Source organism: Sceloporus undulatus, chromosome 4, assembly GCF_019175285.1.
Source record: "Sceloporus undulatus isolate JIND9_A2432 ecotype Alabama chromosome 4, SceUnd_v1.1, whole genome shotgun sequence".
In the NCBI taxonomy this organism is placed as follows: domain Eukaryota; kingdom Metazoa; phylum Chordata; class Lepidosauria; order Squamata; family Phrynosomatidae; genus Sceloporus; species Sceloporus undulatus.
Genome location: NC_056525.1, coordinates 127682372 through 127706252, shown reverse-complemented (window position 1 = coordinate 127706252; position 23881 = coordinate 127682372). Strand labels below are relative to the sequence as shown.

General features: G+C 39.5%; 1 protein-coding gene across 3 annotated transcripts in view; it reads left to right on the top strand.

Moving 5' to 3' along the window:
- HSD17B7 (hydroxysteroid 17-beta dehydrogenase 7) overlaps positions 1-22938 on the top strand; it is a 24702-nt gene extending 1764 nt beyond the window's left edge. Inside the window, exons 2-10 of one of the 3 annotated variants that reach the window (XM_042465877.1) lie at positions 2414-2617; positions 3773-3865; positions 7942-8073; positions 9186-9300; positions 14460-14654; positions 17463-17567; positions 18063-18119; positions 20853-20951; positions 22480-22938. In XM_042465877.1, coding sequence (XP_042321811.1) covers positions 2414-2617; positions 3773-3865; positions 7942-8073; positions 9186-9300; positions 14460-14654; positions 17463-17567; positions 18063-18119; positions 20853-20951; positions 22480-22581 — 1102 coding nt within the window. In that variant the 3' untranslated portion in view covers positions 22582-22938. Of the gene's footprint in view, positions 1-2413; positions 2618-3772; positions 3884-7941; positions 8074-9185; positions 9301-14459; positions 14655-17462; positions 17568-18062; positions 18120-20852; positions 20952-22479 lie in introns of all 3 variants that reach the window. The other 2 variants (XM_042465876.1, XM_042465878.1) reach the window with 2 other exon arrangements.
- The last annotated feature ends 943 nt before the right edge of the window (positions 22939-23881 follow it).

Sequence of the window (23881 nt, the reverse complement as noted above, 5' to 3'; positions counted from 1 at the left end):
CTCTTTGGAGGTATGCTATTCAAATGATGCATGGGTCCTAAGAGTCCGGAGGTTGCGCCAAAGCCACACTCCATTCCTAAGCACTGGAGGGCAGCTTTGGTGCAGCTTCCGGATTCATAGGACCCATGCATCATTTAAATAGCATACCTCCAAAGAGACCCCAAGCAGCTTTATTTTGGCAGTCTGTAACAGGCCTAAGATGTTAGAAGAGAAAGAGCGGACCTACATTTGGATGACACAGGGAACATACTGCTGAGTAAAGCTGTAGTACAGATGTAGTTCCACAATGAGTCACTTGAGTTGAGTAGTGATAAAAACACACACACATAAACAAAAGTAGATACTGGGATGGTCACCTGGAGAAGAGGAATTTCTGATAATCTTTTTTTAAACAAAAGGTTAATTGATATCTCAATGACCTAAAACTTAGTTCAGGATACAGTCCCTGATTTTTCACTCCCAGCCTTCTTTCTTAGTTCCATTATTTATGATACAGCTCTGTTTCTCACCATGTTTTTCAGTATGTATTCTTCTTTTTGCAATGGGAGGATGGACACCCATAGAGAAAATAAATCCATTGGGGGGGGGGGAAACATTGGGGGGAGAAAGAGATGCTATAGTCCTGAAGAAAAGATAAGTAAGGCCTAGAATTTTAAAGGCCTTATGCCAACCGTTACCACTTCCTTTGCTCAGAAAACTTGACTCCTAGTGTGTTGTTGTTGTTGTTGTTGTTACCTGCCCTTGAGACTACTTTGTCTCAAGATTCCCTGTCCTTGACTGCCTTACTCAGATCCTCTAGGCTTGGGCCATGGCCTCCCTGATCGAACCTAACCATCTCTTGTGTGATCTTCCTCTCTTTCTACTGCCCTATACCTTTCCCAGCATCATTGTCTTTTCTAATGGATCATGCTTTCTCATGATGTGACCAAAATACTACAGTCTCAATTTAGTCATCCTGGCTTACAGAGAGAATTCCGACCATTCATTTGTCTTCTTCGCTGACCATGGTATCTTCAGCACTGCTCTCCAGCACACATCTCACTGAGTTGATTTTCCTTGGGTACTTGATGAGTAATCAGAGACTCATCAATCACTAAATTCATGTGCAAGGTCTAATACTCTTTGTCCTGGCATATGGTATTTCCTGCCAGAGTTCAGACACAATTACTACTGTTGTTTCTGCTCAGCAATTCTGAAAATAGTTTTGAATTACCCATCTTCTGTATTCTTATTAAGTCCAGAATACATGGATTTCTGGTTGATGTTTGGCACAATCAGCACCCTATACTGTACTAGAAAAGTCTCCAGCCTTCATTTGTGTAGTGGAGCAAATGTAGTCATTGTCATTTGACCCTATATATGTACCATCAAGGAGTAATCATAGTTTTGGGAACACTATCCTTTTAATATGATTTGTCTCCTAAGTGAGTTTGCAAGTCCCCAGATCCAATAAGAATAAAACTGGTTTAGTTTCCTGCATCCATTCAGTCTTCTGTATCCATGGATTCAACCATTCATGACTTATAAATATTTTTTTAAAAAATTCAAAAAGCAATACTCGACTCTGGCACGTTACAGACCACCATAAAATACGTATTGACTACGTATTAGGGTTAGGAAGGGGTGGTGCTTCCGCACCCCCCTAACCCTAATACGTAGTCAATACATATAATATGGCGGCGGCCGTTCCACACGGCCGCCACCATATTGACATAGTGGACACTGTGCGTCTGCACATCGCACATCGCTTATGACATCGCGAGTGCGCCACTGACGCCTCGTGGCATCATAAGTGCGCCGCAGGAAGAAGCTCCATTTTGGAGCTACTTTTTTGCTCCGTGCGGGAGTTGCACGGTTTGGCTGCCGCGGCTCCCTCGCGGAGCAAACAGCAGTGCTGGCAGACCGTCGCAGAGTGGCGGTCTGTAACGGACCACTGTCATTTTATATAAGGGATGCTATTTTACTACGCCATTGTATATAATGGGATGAACATCCACAGAATTTAGTATCCATTGGTGGTCCTGGAACCAGCCCCCAGTGGATTCCAAGGGCCTACTGTAGTGACATTGCAGGGGGCTCATCAGAACCAATGGACTTCACCAGCAGGAAGCATCTGCTGTTCACCCTGTTTGTGTCGCTCTCAGCAGTTGAAAATGATCAGAAATGGCCTCTACATCTGCCTCTATCGAAAAAATGTAGGAAATTTTCTTTTGTCTCCCAGTGAAATGTGTGAATGGCATGGAATGGTTTGAGCACAGCTTGTTCCTTTTTGGCTACAACTCCCATATCTCCCCAGTCCAAATGGCTACAGGCTATGCGGGGGGGGGGGGGGGTTCTGGGAGTTGTAAAAGAAACCCTTCCAAGCTTTGGACTTGATTCTCAATGCCTTGACCATATGTTGTTACTGTTGCAGTGGGATTGGTTCTGCACTTTGTGAGCGTCTCCTCCAGGAAGATGCTAGCCTCCGTGTGTGCTTAGCCTGCAGGAACATGGAGAAGGCCAATGCGACCCGTAACAAACTGTTGTCCCACTTCACCCATGCAGACATCAGCATTGTTCAAATAGATGTGGGCAAGCTGGAGTCTGTCCTGCATGCAGCTGAAGAGATCAAAATGAGGTAGGTGACAAGGCAAAGGCACTTAGATGAGCTTCCTGTGGCTTAGTGAGGAGTTTCTTTGTTCATTCAAATATACATTGCATGTCCCTTATCTGCAAATCTGAAATCCTCCAAAATTGTCCACATGGGTGGATGAGACAGTGACTCCTTTGCCTTCTGATGGTTCAGTATGCACAAACTGTGTTTCATGCACAAAATAAGTAAAATATTGTGTGTAAAATTATCTTCAGGATATGTTTATAAGTTGTATACAAAACAAATGAATTGCATGCTTAGTCTGAGGTCCCCTCTCCAAGAGACCTAATTATCTATATGTAAATATTCCAAAATCTGAAGTCCAAAACACTTCTAGTTCAATCATTTTGAATAAGGGAGACACAACCTGTAGTTCTCCAAGCTTTGCAGGCTGTGACAGTGTTGCCGGTTTTTGCTTTGAAGCCTTGACCCTTGGATAAATTTCAGAATAGTATCCATCTGGTTGTAGCAAACAAATTCCTTAAAAGGTTACTCTTTTAAAGGCAAAACTAGACATTACAATTCCCACCATTTCCCATGAAAACACATTGATGGGAACCTTGAGTGGGAAAATACGTGGTGACCCACGTCCTAAACTGTGCTTTGCAGGCAAAATTTACTTTTGCCTTGATCATGGACTAAACATCCCTGAGATGTACATTATTCATACTTATGCCATGGTGACTTTGTATCTGTTAGATGGCATAATAAGCAAGGTTATAACAAATATCCCACCATTGTAACAAAATGTAGTTAGAGGGCTACAAATGGGAAAGTTTTCTTTATTTTCATTGGACCAGGAGCCAAAACTGTTCTAGGAAGTTACTATATAGTAATAAAGGATGGCTAAGAGCCAAGTCATTTCCTACAGTAAACAGGATCAAGTGGGAAAACACTTGATCCTGCTAAAGAAGGATGTGGTATTATCCTCGGTATTAGGAACCCACACTTTTTATTTCCAGTTTGTTCATTTGTCTGATTAATTTCTTCACTCCTTTATAAAATTAGTCTTTCAGAGACAGCTTACAATATTAAGCAGTTCTGGTGCTCACTGTGTTTCTCTCCTAGCTATAAGTGGGTGTCATTTTCATTGTGATATTGCAGATGTTGCAATAACCGGGTGTCACTTTCATTGTGTAGATTTCATCGTTTGGATTATCTCTTCTTGAATGCTGGGATCATGGTAAATCCACGTATCAGTTTCTGGGCATTTTTACAAGGCATCTTTTCCAGGTATTATATATCTGACTGGTCAGTTGCTCTTTATTTTCCTTCTGGCATTGTGAGTGGGAGGGAAGGGTTCAATGGACATTCCAGCACAGAAGACCATGGCCACAGTTTTCTCTGTGAGAAACCTAAACCCAGGGTTTAGGTCATGAACCTCTTTCCTCTGAGGCAGCATTAGGCAATGTGATGTTTTCTACTTTGTAGCGAGCACAATGTGACTCAAGGCTTTCCTCTGGCTTTTCTTTTTCCTTTGTTACACATGCAATAAACCTTAAGCATACAAGCCAGTAGGCTACTATTAAAAGTCTAAAAATATAGGTATGCCTGTTTTGAATAAATTTCCTAGCTTTCAGAGCCACATTGTATTATATTGATAATACTAGAGGAATAGAAACAAGAAGTTAAATCAACTGAATCTCAAATCTCTTGTATCTTTCACACCATCCCACCTCTTTTCCTTCTAAAGTAACCTATAAGTGTGGCTCCCATCTCTGAAAATCTTGGCTCAAATGTTTTATACTCTGTGAAAAACAGATTTTGAAAAAGAGTGTGATAGGGTTAGTATATGACAGGAGACTGTACTATTCATTTTATTTTTTGATGTTTGCACACACAAAAGGTAGTTGTGGGGGAAAATAACAAATCAAGAACTTAAATCATGTGGTAGATGTCATAGCCCACAAGAATCTGTCTGTGTACAGCTGGATGCAAAATGATAAAGGCATTTTCCAGGACTTCTGGAACATAGTCAGATGCTATTAGCTGTTCTCACTCTTGCCAGGCCACAAAATGGCCATGCTGGGTTGGGTGCAGGAGAAATGAGTTCTCCATGTATTGTGGTCCATACAAGGGGGAGAGTGTGGAGGAATACTTTCTCCAGCCATGAACATAAAAGATATATGTAGGTATATATCACCAAGAGGATGCCATTCAGTCTTGTGGCACATTAAACACTAATGTGTGTGTTAAGGCATTATTAACTAGCTAGATAAAGTGCTGTCCTTAATAGGTAGTTATATATAACATAAGTCAGCATTGGTGTTGTTGTTATTGCACTTTATTTCCTTCCTTCAAAACATTTTTTAAAACATTTTTTACTGCACTCAAACTTGCCAGCTGAGGGTAACACTTCAATCTGATCAAGTAAATTCTTTTCAGTGGAAAAACAGATGGTCATAAATATCCTAAACTTAAATCCTCTTGGGATACTACTGTTGTGCAAAAATATTTGCCCTAGCAGTTGCAGTTTCTCAGCGGTTGCACAACTATGGTCCCTAATGCAGCAAATATTTCCAGAACATATGCAGCCCTTTCTCTAACATTGGACTTGGTGGGTAGTGAGCTAAGCAACCACTGAGAAACAGTCCATGATGCCCATTGCACAACTGATTGTGCAACTGTGGGTTCCAGTGTAATGATGCTGGCATACATTTCACCATGCTAGAATTATATAGGGATATAGTCTTTAAAGGTTTCAGAAGAGTGTTATATAAATGCTTCTTTTAGGCAAGGACCATACGCTGAATTAAGCAGAAGTCAGTAATATTGGCCTTTCCTACTGACTCCCACCCACCCATCCAGGTGCCAAGACACAGTCAAGGACTAGTAAAGTCTTGTCTGATGTGAACACACAGAAGCTTTGACAGGTTTTTCCCATACTTAATGACCTCAGCTCCATATCTCTGTATCTCTGATTTTTTACTCATGCATAGAAGACTCTCAGGGGTTGAACTCTTCCAGAGCTTCTTTTGCTGTTCACACATAGGTTAGGGGTATGGAGAAGACAGAGCCCTTTGCCTGTGTCTAGCTGATGAGAAAGTAGTTGAGAGTCAGAATAAAAAGGAGAAAACTTTTGGGACCAGAGTTGGCTCTGTGAGAAACATTAGAGGCTACATTAGACTTCCAAAATGTGTTTAGAGATTAGATGTCTAATAATGTGTTTAGAATAGCAGAAATGCAGATTTTCCTATAGCCCTTTGACCCCTAATGTTACTTCTAATGTATTTCACAGGAAAAGTGTTCCAGGCTGTCACCTTCTCCCTTGCATCTTGCACACATCCCCTTACATATGAGTGTATTTCCTTTCCCTTACCTTATTGTTTTCCCACTAAGAGCAGCAGCTAAACTGGCCATCAGTCACAATGTAAAATACTATCTCTGGAAGAGTAGCTTTCTATGTTTCTCATCTAACGCATTAAATAAATTCTATGTTGGATGTTTTCAATATTTTAAAATGTGGTAGTTTTTTTTAAAGAGCAACAGCTTTAATTCTTAAACTTGTGTAACTATTGTAGTGTATTGCTCTTGAAGTAAGTCGGAGACATAAGGGGACTTTCAGAGGTGCTCATTTTCTAGACCTATTGCCATTCTGGTACAATATCTCTATCTGGAGTAAAATGAGGATCATATTTCCACTCTCCTTCTTGCTGTCTCCCTTTTCCATATCACTTTCACTGTAAACTCTTGCTCCTTGCTTTCATGGTCTTCCATTAGCCTCTTGCTCACATTTTTACCATTCTGTCAACATCCTCCTTGCTGAACCTAAGATTTCTCCTTCTCTCCTCTATGTGCTATGCTTTCTTGCATTGTTCTTATGTTCTTTGGAATGTTTCAGAAAGGTAGATGCATTAATTTAGTCTTATACTTAAAGAGCAGCCAAGACTTGCCTGTTTTGGACCTTTTCTGCTATTCTTTTCTGCCAGTTTTTGTTGCTTTTGTGTTGTGTGTTATTTTCCCAAGGTTACTGTCTATTTAAACTGTAAGCCTACAAGAGAGTTTCACCTTCACTTTACGTAAGATACTTTATTTTAATTTGTGTAAATGCTATGTAAATAAAAAATAGAAAATATTAATTACTCTTGAACAGCTTTTTGGATTTCCCCCCCCAATATATAACAATATGACACTTGGAAATTTTCATTTGGGCTTACCTCCTTCAGTGAAGTCAATATATTCTTAAATACCTCTGTAATCTGTAATACCAGGAATGCCCAGATTAATTGGGGTTAATTATTGGGGTGTCCACCAGTTTTTATGTGATCAGTAACAGATTTCCCAGGAATGCCAAAGCCCCCTCCTGTTTTTTAAAGTTTTTCCCTCTCCCAGGAAGCTTAGTAGGTTATCTCTTTCCTGAATGAGTTGTACATGGAGTTGCCTGAGTCTATTTGTAATACTCTAAAAGGAGACAATGAGTCCTTCTGTTTTTTGATGCCCCGAAGCACCAGATTTTGAGGTTATGTTTGGAATGGTCACATTTCATAAAAATATTATTTCTTTCAGCTCTTTCTTCCACAACCTTTAAAAAAAACAACAGACCATCATAAACATAGCCTACAGATTTGGTGATAATCTATCTAACTGATTTTTGAGAAATGTGTGGGTTCCCAAAAGTATATGGTATGTATATCATGTAGCTCAAGTCAAACCATCCTAAACATTCCTTCCAAATATGATTGAAATTTATCCAGTGACATGGAAAATCTAATTTTATTTAAATTGATAGTCTTGGGATTCTTTCTGGTTTATTTGAGTTCTTAGAAATCTGCAGAAAATAACTATATAGGGTTAATGTGAGATATAATTGGGTGCAAATGAAGATGGTGCTCCTGTCTCTTAATAGTGGTATAGAAAGTAGCATTCCAGGAGATATAGCCTTTCCCCCCCTCATCCCTCTACATGACATGTTTGTCTGCCAGAATTTCTTGTTATATATGTGCAGCTGTCCAAGATAACAACAGTTCTTTGCTTTGTGATCACTCTAACAGCATACTATTTAATGTGTTTTCACAGTTATCCAAGCCACAGTATCTTAATATTCTATTCATTTTATCAAGTACTTTCTGCACCTGAATTATTTTTGTCCTTAAAACTGGAAAAACACACAAACTTGAGATGTGGGGATGCCAAGATGTGGGAATGCTATTATTCTGCATTATCTTAAGTCTGCCTTGTTCTCTGTGTTAAACTATTATCATGCACTGAACTGCTGTGACCAGGGAAGAATCCTGAAGTGGCTTAAAACCTAACCTGTAACCTAACAGCTGGCTATTTTATTTATACTTGTATCCTGCTCTTCCTCTAAGGAGTTCAAAGCAACACATATTGGGTTCCCAAGTGCTCTCCTATCCAAATACTGACCAGCCCCAAACCTCTGTAGCTACAGTGATGGAACATCCTCAAGTGGAACAAAATGAAGCAAAGTCCTCTTGCACCCAGTATGTGCTACTTCATATGTGACATGGGAACTACAATTTTGCCTTGATTTTATGTAGAAAGCTTTATTTGCATAGAGTGTATTACAGTCTTCATCTTGTTTGTCCTGATGACGAGCCTGCCAGGTAGGTTTCCCCCTGATTTATTGCTAAGGAGCCAATCACTATGTATAGTTACTTGTCGTAAGTTTTGATAACATCTGGATCTCTCTGGCAGTAGAATGGACACATGCCACCACACCAGCTGGCCCAAGCTGACATCAAATCAGCCTTCCATTTTTAAGTGTCCTGCCACTTTCACTTAATTGCTGCCTGTAGGAGAGATGGGCAACTGAGACATAAGTACCAGTCCTTGCACCATAATAGCCCCCTAGCATCAGTTACTGTGTTATCTTAGAAATCCGTGTTCTAGAACAGCAGTCCTTTATTGAGCTGAAGGCCGCCCCTTTGATTTGCTTCTGGTTTCCAGCTGCAATCTAGGGACTCATTTGGAAGTTTTCAGAATTCCAGGCAAGTTGTTATGTTTACACTGTTGAAGAGAACAAAAAGACCACAGCAGGGTGGAGGGTCCTTCTAGGCCAGTGATAAGAATCATGCAGTCCTCCAGAGATGATTGGACTGCAATTCTCAGCTTCCCTACACATCCCATTAATGATGTTGGCTAGGGCTTTGTGGAGCTGCAGTCCAGCAGCATCTGGAGGGCTGAATGAGTTTCATTCCATTTTTCTCCAACATCCTGTTTCCAACAGTGGCTAGCCAAATGCCACCAGAAAACTCAACAAGCTTGAACATTTCAATGTACAAGCAAATTGGCTGTTCAGCATGTTGTGGAAAAGTACAGCATTCCTATCCCCCCCCCCACCCCGGTAATTCTCACCATAGAGAGTGCTGAAAGTCCACATAGGATCAGTGGTAGTTCGGGGATACATTTTTAGAACCACTACTCTAGAATCTTCCAAATAAAACTGTTAATGAGTCAGCATTTTCATAGGAAAAAGAAGAGTGCACTCTTTGCTTTCCTTGGTACAGATATATAATTGTCACTGGTTATCTCTCTTAAGGGTGACTGTCTTCTTTTCCACAAAGTGATTTCTAACCTTTCATCCTTTTCTCAGGAGAGCACTCAGGATGTTGACCACAGCTGAGGGCCTGATGTCTCAGGAGGACAGAGTCTCTCCAGATGGCCTGCAGGAGGTCTTTGAAACAAACTTATTTGGACATTTTGTACTGGTACGTACTCTTTGACCTACTGTAAGTCTCATACAGGTTGAGTCTCCCTCATCCAGAATTCCAAACACCAAAATACTCCAGAATCCAAAAATTGTCCACTTGAATGGCTGAGACAGTGACACATTTGTTTTTTTTTTAAATTAAAATACAACATTCTTATAATATTCAGTTTTCACTTCCTTCATCACTAAGAACTCAGGTATCATCTTATGGTTGTAGCAGAGAAGAGCAAAAGCAAATTCACTTAAAAAGAACTTAACTATACCAGAGGAAGTTGATTTCACCTTTCCATCCAAAGCTTCCCCACCTTTACATTTGTTACGTACATATATGTTTTTTTCTTTTAAAAAATTAATGTATTCTTTGTACAATGTATATGTTATTAGTTATATATACACCATTGTTTCATATTTATCTCTAATTTTAGTCTCATTCTTATACATCTTCCTTTCAATATTGCTGGTCCTTATATATGTCCAAATAGGGTTCCTTACCCTTTTTTAGGCTAGGTCCCAAACTTGGTTGATTTTTTCCCATTTCCTTGTTGCTCCGATTTATCATTGAGTGTCATTGTTAGTTTGTCCATAATCATTTAATTTTGTTAACCAGTCTTCTAACATGTGGGGTTTTCCTCCTTTCCAATACTTTGCTAAAATAAAACGGGCTGCTGTAATCATATATGGCATAACCCCTATTTGGTCTTGGTTCAGTTTCCCTTCCAGTTCTTCTGTGATATTTAATAAAAATAATTTGGGATTTTTTTTCAAAGTTTAGTTGAAAGGTATCCTGGATTTTTGTGTGGGTTGCTTCCTAAAACTCATTTGCAACCTTGCATGTCCACTACATGTGGAAGTAGTTGGCATTTGTTTCCCCACATCTCCAACAATTATATCCTTTGGTTTCATTTTTCATCCTTGCCAGTTTTACAGGTGATAGGTGCCACCTGTTAAAGTTTATAATAGTTCTCAATTAAATGAGCACTTCTAGTGAATTTCAATTTTTCCCCCCAGTTTCTCCCAGCTGTTGAGAGGTATTTGTTCCCCTATATCCTGCATCCATTTTACCATACAGTCCTTTACTGCTTCTTCATTTAGTTCAATATTTAATAAATTCTGGATACCATATGTTTTTGATAAATTTTTTGATAAAATTTTTTTGATAAAATTTTTTCTATATCTTTTATTTCACTTTCAATTCCCATCTGTTGCATATCTATTTTGAATCTCTCTTTTAACTGGTGGAATGATAGCCACTGTATCTCTGTTTCTTCTTTCTGAAGCATTTCCAAAGTTTTTAATTCAACTCCTGCTTTTGTTTTGTATAATATATATTTATATGTACAGTCATCCCTCCATATTTGTGGCAATGATATTTGCGGATTTGATTATTCATGGATTTCATTAATATATTATCTCTAGGGCTGTCTAGGTCCTCCAGTGCAACTCTGTGGTCAACTTTAACTAAAAGTTTCACTGAAAGACCATTTGTAGCTACTCCAGTGCCATTCTATGGTCAGTGTATGTTGGACATTGACCACAGAGTTGCACTGGAGGACCTAGAGATTCCTAGAGAGGTGTCTTCTCAGGTAAAAACAGTGTTTTTGCTATTTGCGTTTTTTCCATATTCACGAGGGTCTTGTTCCCCTAACCCTAGCGAATATGGAGGGACAACAGTAATCCATTTGCCTTTTGATGTTCCTTGAATTTTATGGAAAGCTTCCTGGGGGGCAGTCCAGCTTGGGATTTTCAAATAAAATGAACTTTTATATTTGTACCAAAATTTTAGTAAAGGTTTTCTAAACACATGCTTGTTCAAATCTTTTAATTCCATCTCTTCTCCATTGCACAGAAATGCGTGCCATCCTTTATCCAGTTTCACGCCTTCCAGATCAAGCAATTTCTCATTTTTCAAATTAATCCATTCCTTTATCCACATAAAGGCACATGCATTATGATAGATTTGCAGATTTGATAGGCCCAGTCCTCCTTCTCCTTTACTGTCTTGCAGGACAGATGTTTCTATTCTGGGCTTTTTGCCTAACCAGATGAATTCTCTTATATCTTTTGTCCATTTCTTAAAAAGTTTATCAGATGTACTAATGGGAATGGTTTGAAAGAAGAACATCATTTTAGGCAGTACATACATTTGTATCAGAGCTACCCTTCCCATTAATGATAGTTGTAGCATCCTCCATTTTTTCAGGTCTTCCTGAATTACATTCCATGTTTTGATATACAGGTAGTTGTTTTCTAACAGATCTGAGTTTTGGTTTGTAATAGTAATTTCTAGATATTTTGTTTTCTGTATTGCTTTTAACTCTGATTTCCCTAACAAAGATTTCTCATCTGCTTTGGAAAGGTTTTTTGTCAATATGCCACTTTTTTGTTTATTTATTTTAAATCCTGGCAAGTCACAGACTTCTTCTAGTGTTGAACTTAATTTTTCAATGCTGTGTGATGGATTTTCTAAAAAGATTACAATGTCGTCCGCAAATACCTTTAGTTTATAATGATGATTTCTGATTTGTAAGCCTCTAATTTGTTTATCATTTCTTATTTTCCTTAGTAAGATTTCTATAATCATTATAAATAGGAGAGAGGAAAGTGGACATCCCTGGCATGTGGCTTTATTTATTTTACAACCTTGTGATCTTTCCCCATTGATAACTGTTTGGGCCGATTGATTAGTGTATATAACATTAACCCAATTTTGAAAGTTTTTCCCTATATCACTTTGTTTTAATACCTCTTTGAGGAAGAGCCAATTTGCATTGTCAAATGCTTTCCCTAGATCCAGGTATATTATTCCCATTTTTTCTTTTTAATGAAATTCAAAGTATTCTATTATATCTACCACAGTTCTTATATTGTTTTTGATTTGGTGTCTCGGTAAGAATCCAGCTTGGTCATTATGTATCCAGAGTGACAACTTTTTTTAACCCTTCTGCTAAAATTGAAGCATATATCTTATAGTCCAGGTTTAAAAGTGATATAGGTCTATAATTCTCAATCAATTCAGAATCTCTTTCTTCTTTGGGGATTAATACAATTGTCGCATTGTACCAGGTTTGTGGGAATTTACCATTTTCGATTTCTCATATCGTATCACACATAGGTACTAGCAATTCCTCTTCAAAGATTTTATAATAGTTTGCAGTGAGCCCATCTGGTCCGGGAGCCTTGTTGTTTTTTAATTTCTTTATTGCCTTATGACTTTCTTCCCCTGTTATTGGACTGTTTAGTTCTTTTTTTTCTGCTTTTCTGTAAATTGTGGAATACAGTGGTGCCTCGGGTTACGAAATTAATTCGTAACGCAGCCGCTTTCGTAACCCGAAAAGCCTTCGTAAGCCGAATTGCCATAGGCGCTAATGGGGAAAAGCCGCGATTCCGTGCGAAAAGGCCTAAAAAAGCACCAAAAGTTTTTTCGTAACCCGAAAAAACATTCGTAACCCGAAACAATAATTCCCTATGGGATTTTTTCGTATCCCGAAAATTTCGTAACCTGGGTATTTCGTATCCCGAGGTACCACTGTATTTTCTTTTCTGATTAATTCTTGAATCTTAGTTTTCTTGCTATCTTGTTTGATTTTCTATAAGAAATAATTTGGAATAATATTATGTAATAATTTGTTTAATTTTATCTTGTTGTGTATACTCATTTCCTTTTTCTTTTAATTTCAGTATCATACTCCTTTCCCTTTGTTTTTTTATTTTATACGCCAGCAATTTCCCTGTTTTGTTGGCATAATCGAAATGATATTTATTTTCTGATGGTTCAGTGTGAACAAAATTAATTTCATGCACAAAATCATTTTAAAATTGTGTATAAAATTACCTTGAGGCTATGTGTATATGAAACATAAATGAATTTCATGTTTAAACTTGGGCCCCATTTCCAAGGTATTTCATTATGCATATGCAAATATTCCAAAGTCTAAAAAAAAAATCTGAAATCCAAAACACTTCTGGTCTCAAGCATTTCAGATATTTCAAAATCTGGGGACTAGTAATCATATGGAATTACTGGGGTGTATATGTGTGGGCTCCAGTTTGGATACATAGATATGAGATGAAACCCATAGCAAAAAAGGCATGGTTGGTCAGGGGAGGGGTGCAAAGGCAGTCTTGATTTCCCACTGTACATAAAATGTATGTAAGGAGAAATAAATGTAAAATGGGCTTAGGCGAGCCTTTTCTGAAATGGAACTACTAACCTTGAGTAGCCAAAGTTTGACTGCCTCCCAGCTGTCAAAGGCAAAATCTTTGTTTTCCAGGTTAGTGAAGTGGCTATAATATTTTTATACTACATTAGTTTTATGCTGTGTTTACAGTTGGAAATGACTGGAGCTGTGCTATAAAGAATTGATTCTTTGCTTTTTGTGACAAGGATTTTAAATAGGATCCTAAATTTGATTTAGATTGCAAGCTCCTTTGAGAATTGTTCTTTTTGTCACAAAAATTAATGAATAATATCCAGTTAGACTTCATTTTGTATGATTTGCATTACAATAAAATTCTGTCTTCAGGTATAAAGTGGGCTCTCAACATTCACAGCTCTCCTGTTAAAGTGAGGGGAAAGCCAATATTTTTTCACCTGAAAGGACACCTCTCTAGGAATCTCCAGGCCCTCCAATGCAACTCTATGGTTAGTATTTGCCAGAAAATGATCATAGAATTGTGCTGGAGGACCTACAAATGCCTGGGAAAGTGTTCTGTCCAGGAATGTCTAGGTCCTCTAGCATGACTTCTCCTGAATGTTGACCATAGAGTCATGTTAGAGGAAGTAGAGCTTTCCAGAGACACTAGATTAATCAAATCTGTGAATAATCAAAGCTGCAGAAGTCAGCCAGAAATGTGGAGGGCTGCTTGTACTCCTTTCAGTTTAGAAAACAGTTACACTGGCATTGTTCCTTGCAACTGGGAAGTTCAGAGACCATTGCTGGATGAATAAGTGGACTTTGGTTTGTTTTTGCAGGGGTTATCCACAGTGCCAAAATGCATATGAGCTGGCCCACTACAATTCCAATAAACTTCCTTTTCACTGCACGTCTGGGTTCATTAAAACCAGAAGTATTGCCAAAGCAGAACATGTTTGGCTCATATGGTCATCTTCTGTATGGACCTAAAACCTGAATGAAACTTTGATTCTTCTATTTGCAGATTAGACAGCTGGAGCCTCTTCTTTGCTGTACTGAAAGGCCCTCCCAGCTTGTCTGGACCTCCTCAGTCAATGCTCATAAGTCAAACTTCAGTCTTGATGATTACCAACACAGCAAAGGCACAGAGGCCTACAGTTCTTCTAAATATGCTACAGACCTCACAAGTGTGGCTTTGAACAACCACTTCAACAAGCGGGTGAGATGGTGCTATGGCTATTCTTACAAAAAACAGCTCATCCCATTTTTCACTGGGCTGTTTCCAGAGGGATAGCCATGTTAGACTATTGCTGCAGAAATATCAAAGACTAAGGTCCAAAACACACTGCAGAAATCATCCAATCTGAGATTGCTTTAACTGCCCTGGCTCAATGCTGGGGACTGTAGTTTATTGTGGCACCAGAGCTTTCTGACAGAGAAGGCTAAATGTCTCACAAAATGGCAGTTCCCAAAATTCCCTAGCATTGTGCCAGGGCAGTTAACATGGTCTCAAACTGGATTATTTCTGCAGTGTGTTTTGGACCAAGGTTTCTAACCCATATCACTGAAAAGCCAGGCATGTATAAATTTCTGCAGTGGGAGTAGGAGAGACATAGTTGATTTCAAGTGTTCTGTATTGTGCTTCCCTATAATCAGTGGAAGCAAAATAAATGTGAGCACATTGTAAAAGCTTCCGTTTCATTTAGATAATTTATACAGGACATTTATTTATGGTTTAGCTTAGTACAAATAGTGGGTTACATTGGTTTACCATTTGCCATTGTCTTGGTGTTATTAAATAATCCCACAGCCTCTGGTGCTGCTAAAACTTACCAGAGCATGGAATTCATGAGCTACAAGGTGTGTTACAGACTGCCGAATTGCGGTGGTCTGCTGCCGGCACCGCTTGCAGCGTCCAGGAGCCGCAGCTTCTAAACTCCTGGACGCTGCGAGGAAGGAGCGCGGAAATCGCGCTCCTTCCTGAGCCCTGGAAGTGGCGCCGCAAAGCACGCTTTTGCAGCGTCACTTCCGCCGCAACACGTCTGGACACTAGGCGTCCAAGACGTCAAAATGGCAGCAGCTGTGTGGAACGGCTGCCGCCATTTGTTACGGACAGAGTCCGTAACAGGAGTAGGGGCATCTAGAAGAGATGCCCCTTTTTTAAACTGGGACGTCCTAAGGACGTCCCAAATGGCAGTCTGTAACCCGCCCAAGTTACCTTTTTAAAGCAGTGGGTGTATAACGATCTTTCATTTTAAAAGGAATATACCAGCTGGGAATCATGCTGCTTTATATTTTGTGATAGTGTATGACAAGTAGTGTTTTCAATTTTTTAAAAAAAGGTTACATTTAAAGGACATTTTTAGAGTAGTAAATTATATTTCAGAACAGATTTTTTCCAGTTTTATGCAATTCTTATGTCAAACCTAACAAGTGCAAGTAACATATGAACAAAAATAACAAGTTGTTAAAATATTTTTTGTTACAATAACAGGATAAAATGACAGTCGGGAGGGCTTTTGTAACAAGTTGCATAACAACTTACTTCAAATAAGTAACTTTCAAGCTCTGAAATACACAAAATATTCATAACGTTATCAAGTTTTGTTGAATTCAAGATCAGTGTATTTTCTCCTTTTCCCCTTTCCTCTTATAGCCTTCCACACTACTTGAAAATCTGCCTTAGAGGTTTTCTCAGCATTTTTCAGTCTTCCAGAACATATTTGAAGAACATGCTGGAGGCTGTGGCATGGAGAAGGGAAGCTAAACCTCTCCTGGTTCCACTGGTGGAACTGGTTCTCTCAGTAGAGCAGCACTTATTTGATATATCATTGTTACCATTTCACAGATGAACAAAGTAAAAATTTTGTGCTGAATCACCATTTTGTGATAGAACAGAGGACTTGTGTTCTAGTTCAGCATTTTAAGTCAATTGAGCCATTTTATTTCTCTGTATCAAGAGGCTGATCCTTTGCTTTATATGAAGGACTACCTGTGTCCAGTGTCGAACTGCTCTTACTGTCAGAAAGTTCTTCCTAATGTTTATAAGAATATAAGAAATAATAACCAATATAAACCAATATAGGTTTATTTAGATATACCGTCTACCTATAGCATGTGTTGCTATTCCACCAAATCCATGGTTATCATTGCAGTAAGGCTGCCAAGTGGACTGTTTAATCCCTGGGCTCCCATGGTGCTATCCAAACAAGTCTGCCATGGTATACCAATAGCTTCTTCTACATCTTCTGGGTGAAAGGTAGATGGAAAGACCAAGATGGAAAATAAAGGGACAATAGGCTCTTTACTTGGGGGATCTGAGAGCTGGCTGTGTTCAGGTTGTGATCTGACAGTCCTAGTATGGGCTAAACCTTTCTGCGAAGGAATTGATCTCATTAGTAGAGGAAACCAAAATCTCTGAAATATGGGGGTCAAAAGTTCTAAGTTTCAGTAGTTCTCAGTAAGTGTAGTACATTACCCTTTTCATTCTTTTCCTGGTCTGAGCTGCAACATTTAGTTGGGTAACAGGTTAAATTATTTTATGTTTGAAACAGTTTGGTCCTTTTATAAAGACGATGAGCCCTGCTTAAATAAGCAACAGATTTCTTTAAAGGAGCTGTCAATTTCTGAGGTGGAACAGTAACCATCTTCTTGCCAAAAGATCTGTTGCGGTTGAGAACAGTTTCAGCATTTCTTCTCAGACAGCTCAACTTCCAGGGCTGACCTCTGGTTTTAGTACTGCAAATGGCTGAAGGGGATCATCTCTACTCAAGAAAATGCTAATGACATAATGAAACTAACCAGTGGATTGTACTCTCAAAAGTAATCCGGGTTGGATTGTTCCACTGGATTGTTCCATTCACACGAATAAAAGTCAGAAGGAAATGTTACTAGATGGTAATGAGTGGGGGCATTTCAATAAAAGCTGCTTCTTCCAGCATGAACACCATGGCTGGGTATGAGCATGGGTGCTTATCTTTCTGAGTTCATTGCTCTCTTCTGTCTCTTCCCCCTTTTTTCTGAATAGGGCCTGTATTCTAGTGTCGTGTGTCCAGGTGTTGTGATGACCAACATGACTTATGAAATTCTGTCTCCTTTTCTCTGGAAGTTGCTTTTCCCCATCTTGTGGTTGGTGAGTGTGATGGCCTCCTGAAACAGTGTGCCGTGAAAATAAGTTTTTGGAAGCGGGAAACTATTCAGATTCAAGTGTAAGGAAAGGCTAAATTTGTAGATCAACAATTTATGTAATCTGTTGTGAAGTCTATTGTAAATTTATGGTGTAGCCATTGATGTAGAACATTGCTACTCGAATTAGTGGCCTGTGGACTTGTGCCAGTCTGTGAGGCATTGGGTGCTAGTTTCCAGGAAAGTTGCAGTCAATGGGCACAAATATGGTGTCTGTCCTTGGCACGTGCAGGAAGATCCCTGCTGGTCCTCTACATTAAAGAGCTTGAGAAGTACTACTTATAGAGAAAGTGCAGTTTCCTGTTTGTGGTATTCCTACTGTAAATTTGGTCAGAAGGAGCAGCGTTCCCCCTGCACTTTTCGAAATGTTTTTCTAGCCCTAGTGTACTACACACAGACTGCGGAGAAGAGAACTGATTTATTTCACTTTTCTCCCCACTAGTTGCGTCTTTTTACTCCCACGTATACACTGACGCCATATAATGGAGCAGAAGCACAGGTAAGATGCTTTTGCATATTTATGGAATTGACATCTGATGACTTTTAAACCTGTGCTGGACATTATATTGGGGTGGGGATTGTTTGGCCCTTTACATGTTACTGGATTGCATCTCCCAGAACTCTCCCCCATTGACTATCCTGACTAGGGCTTCTGGTAGTTGCAGCCCAACAACATCTGGAAGGCTGCACATTTCCCACCACTGCCCTATACTGAGAGGTTCCAAGGAGCTGTTTTGCAGTGTGAATTGGGGAATAGGTGTGGAGGTGTGCTCTGGCATATATTGTGGATTTAAATTTGATTGCTATGCCCGCTTAGCAGCCCTCAAGCAATCAGGGAAGATATTCATAAAAACAAAGTATGAGGTATGCCTGAAATCACTGAGAAACTTATGGGAAACCCAAAGTTCTAATTAAAGAGCAGATTCAAGAGTCTTCCCAGGCAAATGGCATGGGTCCCATGCATCCAATCTTCTCTCCCCCATTATTATTATTATTATTATTATTACTATTATTATTATTATTATTTGCAGTGTTCTCTCTCTCTTTCATTAACAAGTTGAGCTATTAATCAAAGTGCAGAATTTATGGTAGAGTCAACATATGACCGATAAATACACTAAATTATTTATTTAAGCCAGGCCTGCACAACATATGGCCCATGGGTTTGGGGGATTTTGGGCGGCCTGCAAGGATATGAAATGACTTCAAATTTGCTCTGCCTTTCAGCCTCCTCTTGAGAAGAGGGCCATGCAGAGAAGGAGGAGGAAGGGCGAATGCTTGCCCCACAAGGCTGCTACTCTGCCTGGTTGTCTCTTGAGGAGGATAGGCCAAGGAGAAGTAGGAAGACAGGCAAACACTCACCCTACAAGGCTCCTCTGAGGAGAAGCATGGGAGAAGGAGGAGGAAACACTCACTCTGCGATGCTTCTCCTTTGCCTGGCTTTCTCTTGAGAAGGCCAGGCACTGGAGGAGAAAGAGGAGCAAACATTTGCCCCACAAGGCTCCTCTGTCGCTCAGCTTTCTCCTGAGAAGTCCAGGCAGAGGAGGAGGAGGACAGTCAAGGTTCCTCTGCCACTCGGCTTTCCCCTGAGGAGAGGGCTGGACAGAAGATGAGGATGATGGAATTCATATTTATTATTATTATTATTATTATTATTATTATTATTATTATTAATGATAGAATCATAGAGTTGGAAGAGACCACAAGGGCCATCCAGTCCAACTGCATTCTGCCATGCAGGAACTCTCAATCAAAGCATCCCTGACAGATGGCCATCCAGCCTCTGCTTAAAGACCTCCAAAGAAGGAGACTCCACCACACTCCAAGGGAGTGTGTTCCACTGTCGAACAGCCCTTACTGTCAGGAAGTTCCTCCTAATGTTGAGGTGGAATCTCTTTTCCTGCAGCTTGCATCCATTGCTCTGGGTCCTGTTCTCTGAAGCAACAGAAAACAAGCTTGCTCCCTCCTCAGTATGACACCCCTTCAAATATTTAAACAGGACTATCATATCACCTCTTAACCTTCTTTTCTCCAGGCTAAACACCCCCAGCTCCCTAAGTCATTCCTCATACGACATGGTTTCCAGACCCTTCACCATTTTAGTCACCCTCCTTTAGACACACTCTAGTTTTTCAACATCCTTTTTGAATTGTGGTGCCCAGAACTGGACACAATATTCCAGGTGGGGCTTGACCAAAGCAGAATATAGTGGCACTATTACTTCTCTAAAACCTATTTGCAGCCCAAAGAAGTTTAGCCTATTTTAATTTTGGCTTCTACCAACTGTCAAGTTGTTCAGGTCTAAGTCCTGATAATGTAATGGTTAAAGGCTGCTACTGCAGCTAAAATGTGAATTCGATTTTGCAGGTTGACTCAGCCTTCCATCCTCTTGTCGGTCGGTAAAATGAGTACCCAGCTTGTTGGAGGCAATTGGCTTACAGATTGTAAACCACGTAGAGCAGTAATGGGAAATATTTTAGGGACTGATTATCCAGACTGAAAGGCATTCCAGCACCCGGTGCCGGGGGCAGAACTTCCTGGAAGAGGGGAACAGGACTTCTGGAGGCAGGACTTCCACCTTCCAGGAGCGGGACTTTCACAGAGACAGCTAAAGGCCTGGGAGGAGGGCAAGGGGAAGAAGAGGAAAAAGTGCAGACCTGTTTGTCCTCTTCCTGCCCACCTTGCTAGGCCTTTAGCTGCTTCTCCGGAGAAAGCTGAAGTCCCAGGAGGGTGGGGGGAACAGGCATGTGCCTGTTCCTCTTCTTCCTCCCCCACCCTCCTGGGCCTTTAGCTGTCTCCAGAGAGGCAGCTAAAGGCATAGGAGGGCAGGAAGAGGAGGAACAGGCATGCACCTGTTCCTCCTCTCCCCTCCACCCTCCCATCTCTCTGCATGCCCTCCAAAATGGCTTCACATGCCAGAGAGGGCACACGTGCCATAGATTCACCGCCACAGGTTTAGAGAGTGCCTAGCACTATAAAGTGTTACCAAAATGTAAGTGCTATTGCCATTACATTACTGTTCTGCTGCAAAATAGTATGTCAGTACTCCATATCTTACTGTTTCTGTCCACTTTCTCCTCTTGTTATGTTCACTGGATGTGTTGTTGGTTCTCAGTATTGAGCCTCCTTAGTCTCCAAACTGAGTCTTTTAGCTCCAGATTAAGCCCAGAGAAGAGATCTCAAAAGTGCTTGGGTGTTTTTTGAATGAGAGCTGCTTGTATTTTTAATCTAGATTTGGTTAACCAAGCAGAAGCCTGAAACACTGGACCCACTGGTGAAATGCCACAGCTGTACCACAGTCTTTGGAAAGAATTACATTGAGCTCCGTAAGGTAAATATAACACTGAGGAAATTACACAGATACCACAAATTATTTTACTCTGTTGGTAAATGCTCAGCCATGCAAGCATAAAAAATTATATCACGAGGTGAGGGAAAGTAGCTGTCTCAAATAGCAGATTCTTGGTACCAATAAAGGAAATATTTTATTTAAAAAATAATTATAGGGTTTTTAAAGTATGAGTACAAAAAGGAAGGAAAAGAGGGGAATGAGGAGAGTAAATAAAATACTAGTGTGGCCTAGCCACATAAATTGACATAAGCTGAGAGGATTTCTGGAAACACCTTATCTTGAAGTTAGTATCTATAGCATGGATAGCTAAAGCAATGTGATCTGACCATCCAACAATAGGTGAAGAATTTTTTTTTATTGTTAGGAACAGTAAGGGCATGCAGGATCCAACCAGGTTTGCCATTAGTTAAATACCATGCTTCAGAGATATAATTTAAAAGAGCACACCACATACAAATACAAAATTTTCTCCAGTACGAAATTGGTGTATTGTAATGCAGTCAGCCCTCCTTATCCATGGATTTTTTAATCCAAAGATTCAAGCATCCACGACTTGAAATTATTCAAAAAAAGTATAAATTCCAAATAGCAAACCTTGATTTTGCAATTTTATACAGGGAACACCATTTTGCTCTGCCATTGTATTTAATGGTACTTGAGCATCCATGGATTTTGGTAGCGTGGGGGATCCTGGAACCAAACCCCAAGTGAATAACAAGGGCCAACTGTACATCCAACTAAAAAGGGGTAATCACTGAGCATGCAATAATCATATGATCCAGGGAAGCATTATTGGCATTACATTGCCAACACTCAGCTGAAGTAGGCAGTTTCTTTTTAAACAAGCGTAATGGCACCTAAAATACATGAAACAGCCATTTATCATTTGGTTAATGCGTACTGTATAAAATAATTTAACTTAACATTCCATTGTCTTTTTATTAACATCAGAAAATTGTGGACAGCTTCTTTGATATTCATTGTAGGTTGGAGTGGGCAGGAATGAGAAGGCAATTTGTGCATTGTGAATGAAAACTTTTAGTACTGTATTGTAAACACTGTATTGTGTTTAAATGATATTTTTGTGACAGATATTTTTATTGTATTATGGTTAGTGTCAGTGCTGTTTTCTTATATTACAGAATAATGAATTTGCATTGTGTATGCTATAAATCCCTTTGAGGCTGCTTTTGGCAGTGGGAAACACTGGCTAAATTTAATAAATGATCAACCAAAAATAATGGGAAGGATTTAATGTAAAAATGGGAGGAATGTATCAGTATGGTTGTCTTTTAAGGCGCTTTTTAGACTGTTAGAATGGTGGCTGGAAATTGTTAACACAGAACACTCAATTTCCCAGCCACCATTCTTGTAGTCTAAAAAGCTCATTAAAATACAACCATACTGATAAATTCCTCCCATTTTTACATCAAAGTAACTTTTCCAAGCTTTGGGAAGAGTAGTGAGAAAAGCTAATCCGGTTTGTTTTGTATGCTTTATCTTTCAGATGGATGTTAGTGAAGACATGGCTGAGAAGCTGTATGCAAAGTTGTTGGACTTAGAGAAACAAGTTTTAGAAAGGTGCAATAACCTGCAGAATAAAAAATAGCAAGACCATACATGTTTCTAATTTCTTATCTTTGTAACAAAGAGTTTCTTCCACTTGAAGCAGTGTGACTCCCATCTCCTTGTTTAGCTTTGGAAAGCAGGCCTCTCTGGAGACATATTGCTGGGTTATGATGGAGTGCTGAAGAAACCCAAATGATACCTTATTACTTACTCTTTGCTTACCCAACTATGGTGCTGCCCCTGCTATGATTTTTATAAATGTGTTTTTCCCCAACCTATTAATTATTACTGTTTTTAATACATCTCAGATTTTCTCTTTCACTAGTGGGTCTTCTCTATTGTGAGAGTGCTTCCAGAAGAAGACATTTACCTCAGATAATAAATATATTGGAGGACAGATGTGTTCTTGCTTCTTCAAGTGGGATTTTATATGTATGTGTGCTGTTCTGTCACACTGTGTGACATTGGGTACACTGCAAACTGGAGCTCCGAAAAGTGTCCCTGTTTGTTGCTTCACTATGAATGTTCTGCACTACAAACGTAATAGCTGTTTTTTACAGATTTAATATCCATAGCTTCATCTTACAAAACCATGAGATTTATACATGTGAAGATACAAAATTCCTTTATTATGAATCAACTTAAAGCATAGAAAAATAGGGAGCAGGTTTTCAAGATGACAAAAAGAACTCTGAAAAACAAACATTTATCCAGTAAAGGCATTAAACTGCTATAGGTGCAAAAACCAAAATCATAAATGGTTTAACTCAATCTTGCTTCTGTAATGGGGGTCCTTGAAGTATCTGAAAAATGTTAGGCCAGACCACTCCAACCCACTGCCAATGTAAGCATCTTCAAGGTCAAGGTCTTCAATGTAAGTGTCTACATACAGATTTTTAGGAGCATGAAAAATAACCCTGTTAATTATATAGGTGAAGTAATTTACATGTCAACAAAAATAAATGCAAGTATTCTAAACCCTTTGTGTCCAGAAATAGTAAAAATATGCAAAACCAACAGTCTAAAAATAACAATACAGTAAGTGATTCAGGAAAAGCTGCCCAATATCAATGCAGTGAATTTCTAGCTTAAACAGGGCTATTCTATTCTATAGTGCTGTGGTTTCTAAACTTTGAGTCCCCAGATGATGTATTCCAACTCCCAGAATCCCTAACTATTAGCTATGCTGTCGGGGGCTTTGGGGAGTTGAAGTCCAACAATATCTGGAATCCTTTCTTTGTTTTCTCATGCATGAGGCCCACCACTGGCTTAATAAAGCACTAGTGTTTTCTATGTGCATGAGTTGAATGCAAGGCAGCTAGCAAGCTGCAATACATAAC